This window comes from Aplysia californica, unplaced genomic scaffold (assembly GCF_000002075.1).
Source record: "Aplysia californica isolate F4 #8 unplaced genomic scaffold, AplCal3.0 scaffold00250, whole genome shotgun sequence".
NCBI lineage: Eukaryota > Metazoa > Mollusca > Gastropoda > Aplysiida > Aplysiidae > Aplysia > Aplysia californica.
The window spans coordinates 180,108-182,433 of NW_004797520.1; the positions used below are offsets into that span (position 1 = coordinate 180,108).

General features: G+C 40.2%; 1 protein-coding gene across 1 annotated transcript in view; it reads left to right on the forward strand.

The window, feature by feature from the left end:
• LOC101852184 overlaps positions 1–2,326 on the forward strand; it is a gene marked incomplete at its 3' end in the record, with an annotated part of 59,940 nt that overhangs the window by 51,517 nt on the left and 6,097 nt on the right. Inside the window, 2 exon segments of the mRNA XM_013083699.1 lie at positions 769–983; positions 2,242–2,326. Of these exon segments, the coding sequence (XP_012939153.1) occupies positions 769–983; positions 2,242–2,326 (300 nt within the window).

A 2,326-nucleotide genomic window follows, 5' to 3' on the forward strand; every position in this document is an offset into this window, starting at 1 on the left:
GGGGCGTCACTGCTAGGTCATATTTCTTTTTATTTCGCTCTGTCGTATCTGATTGTCTTGCTTCTTCCCAGCACCATGTAAGTGTCAATGTGCTTTTCTCTTTCCTCAAACTCTATTTACCCCCCCCCCCCTCCCGGGGCGGTGCAACTGACTGAAGTGTCTTTAGGCCTTTCCCAAAGGGGGGGGGGACATTGACCTGTTCTTATGCACAGTAGAATTGCAAATGGGCTGATTAATTATCAATGTCATGTTCATAACTGTGCCGAAGTGCAACAGGGAACTGCTGCTTTTTTTCTTTCCTAATCCTTACTATCGTCATTTTCCTCTACTATTATTGCATGTTTGTCACTTTCTTGTGAACTGCCATTTCCGGGATGCCTTGATAGTCGAAGCAGACTTTGTGCTGTTGAAGCTAGAGAGGTGAGCAGAGTAAGTCTGATTCTATGTAAGGACGTCTCTGTTGACGTCCACCCCTTGGCGCTCATAATTTGACCTTATGCAGTTGCGAGCGTCGTAAAACGTCTACTAAAACAAACAAAAACATTATTTCCTAGGAAACATCTATCGCCTTAACTCTCCTCCTTCGTTTGTTGCTGTGTTTGTTACTCTTTTGTAACACCTCTAATCTTCGACACTTATACGACCCTATTGTGTTGCAAGTGCCTTAAAACACTTCCTAAACCTTAAAACAAAATTCCTCGAACTCTATTGACCTATTTATGCTTGCAAGCGCCGTAAAACTCTCCCCCAACACTGCCCTAACCCCAGAGCCTATAGTGCTGAAGAACCTGACCAAGCTGCGGCTGGGCCATCGAGTGGTGGACAACGTGAGCGTGTGTGTGGGGCGGGGCGACTGTCTGTGTGTGCTGGGCCTCCCAGGTTCCGGTAAGACTTCGCTGATGGAGATGGTAGTGGGCGCCACCCCGGTGTCCGAGGGCCAGCTCTTCTTCTACAGCTGCGACGGAAACTTGATGGCCACCAGGGTGAGGCTATAGTAATAATAATAATAAATTGTTTTTCAAGTAATAAGATGAATATTTGGAATAATTTTCTTTAGTCAGAACACAACGTTTTATGTTACTGTTGTACGTTGTACTGTTTTGTAAAGCGCTCAGTGCCTGTGTACTTTAATCGGGGTGGAGCGCTATATAGATGTCTTTTATTATTATTTTTTATTAATAATGAAAATAATAATAATAAAAATGATAATAATAATAATAATAATAATAATAATAATGATAATAATAATGATAATAATAATAATAATAATAATAATAATAATAATAATAATAATAATAATAACAACAATAATAATGACAATTATTATTATTATTATTATTATTATTATTATTATAATAATAATAATAATGATAATTGTAATAATAATAATAATAATAATAATAATAATAATAATAATAATAATAATAATAATAATTAGTCGATATGTGTGTACGTAAAACGAAGTATTAAGCATAATAATATATATAACAATGAATGTTGTGGGGGCAAGGGCGAGGCTATAGCAATAGTTGTTCAACTGTGCGCAGCCCAGATAGCAACATTTTCCAGGAAAGAGAAAAAACAGTGTTTCATGCTTTTTTTAACAATAACTAAACCCCGCCCCCCAAAAATACCACCCAGGGCAGTGCTACTGACTGAAGTTGTCTTTACCTCATTTTCAAAAGGGGGGGGGGGGTGGTGGTGGGGATAGCAACATATTCTTATACACAGTAAAATTGTAAATGGGCTGATTTATCAATGTTATGCGCATACTGTGCCGGAACAACATAGGAGGAACTGCTGCGTTTTCTTTCCTCATCCTTACTATTGTCATTTTTTTCCTCTACTTCTTTCGTATGTCTGTCACACTCTTGTGAACTGTAATTTCCGGGGTGCCTTGATAGTCGAAGCAGACTTTGTGCTGTGGAGGCTAGAGAGGTGAGCAGAGTAAGTCTGACTTAAACTAAAACTCTGATGCTCTAAAAATCGTTATTCTTGTCCTGTTCAAAACACTTGAAGAGGGAAGATCTTGACCAAACGGACTTCATGACAACATGACTCCAGCTAGAGAGGTGAGCAGAGTAAGGCCGATTTCCTGTAAGGACTTCTCTGTTGACATCCACCCCTGGGCGCTCATATGACCTTATGCAGTTGCGAGCGCCGTAAAACCTTACTAAACCTAAAAACACTTGAATAGAAATTGACGAAACACACGACGTGACTACAATTTGTACCTGTCAGCTCCACTCTGGCATGGGCTACTGCCCGGAGAGAGGCGACCTGAACGACAAGATGACAGGCCGGGACTTGCTGTGGCTCGTGGCCA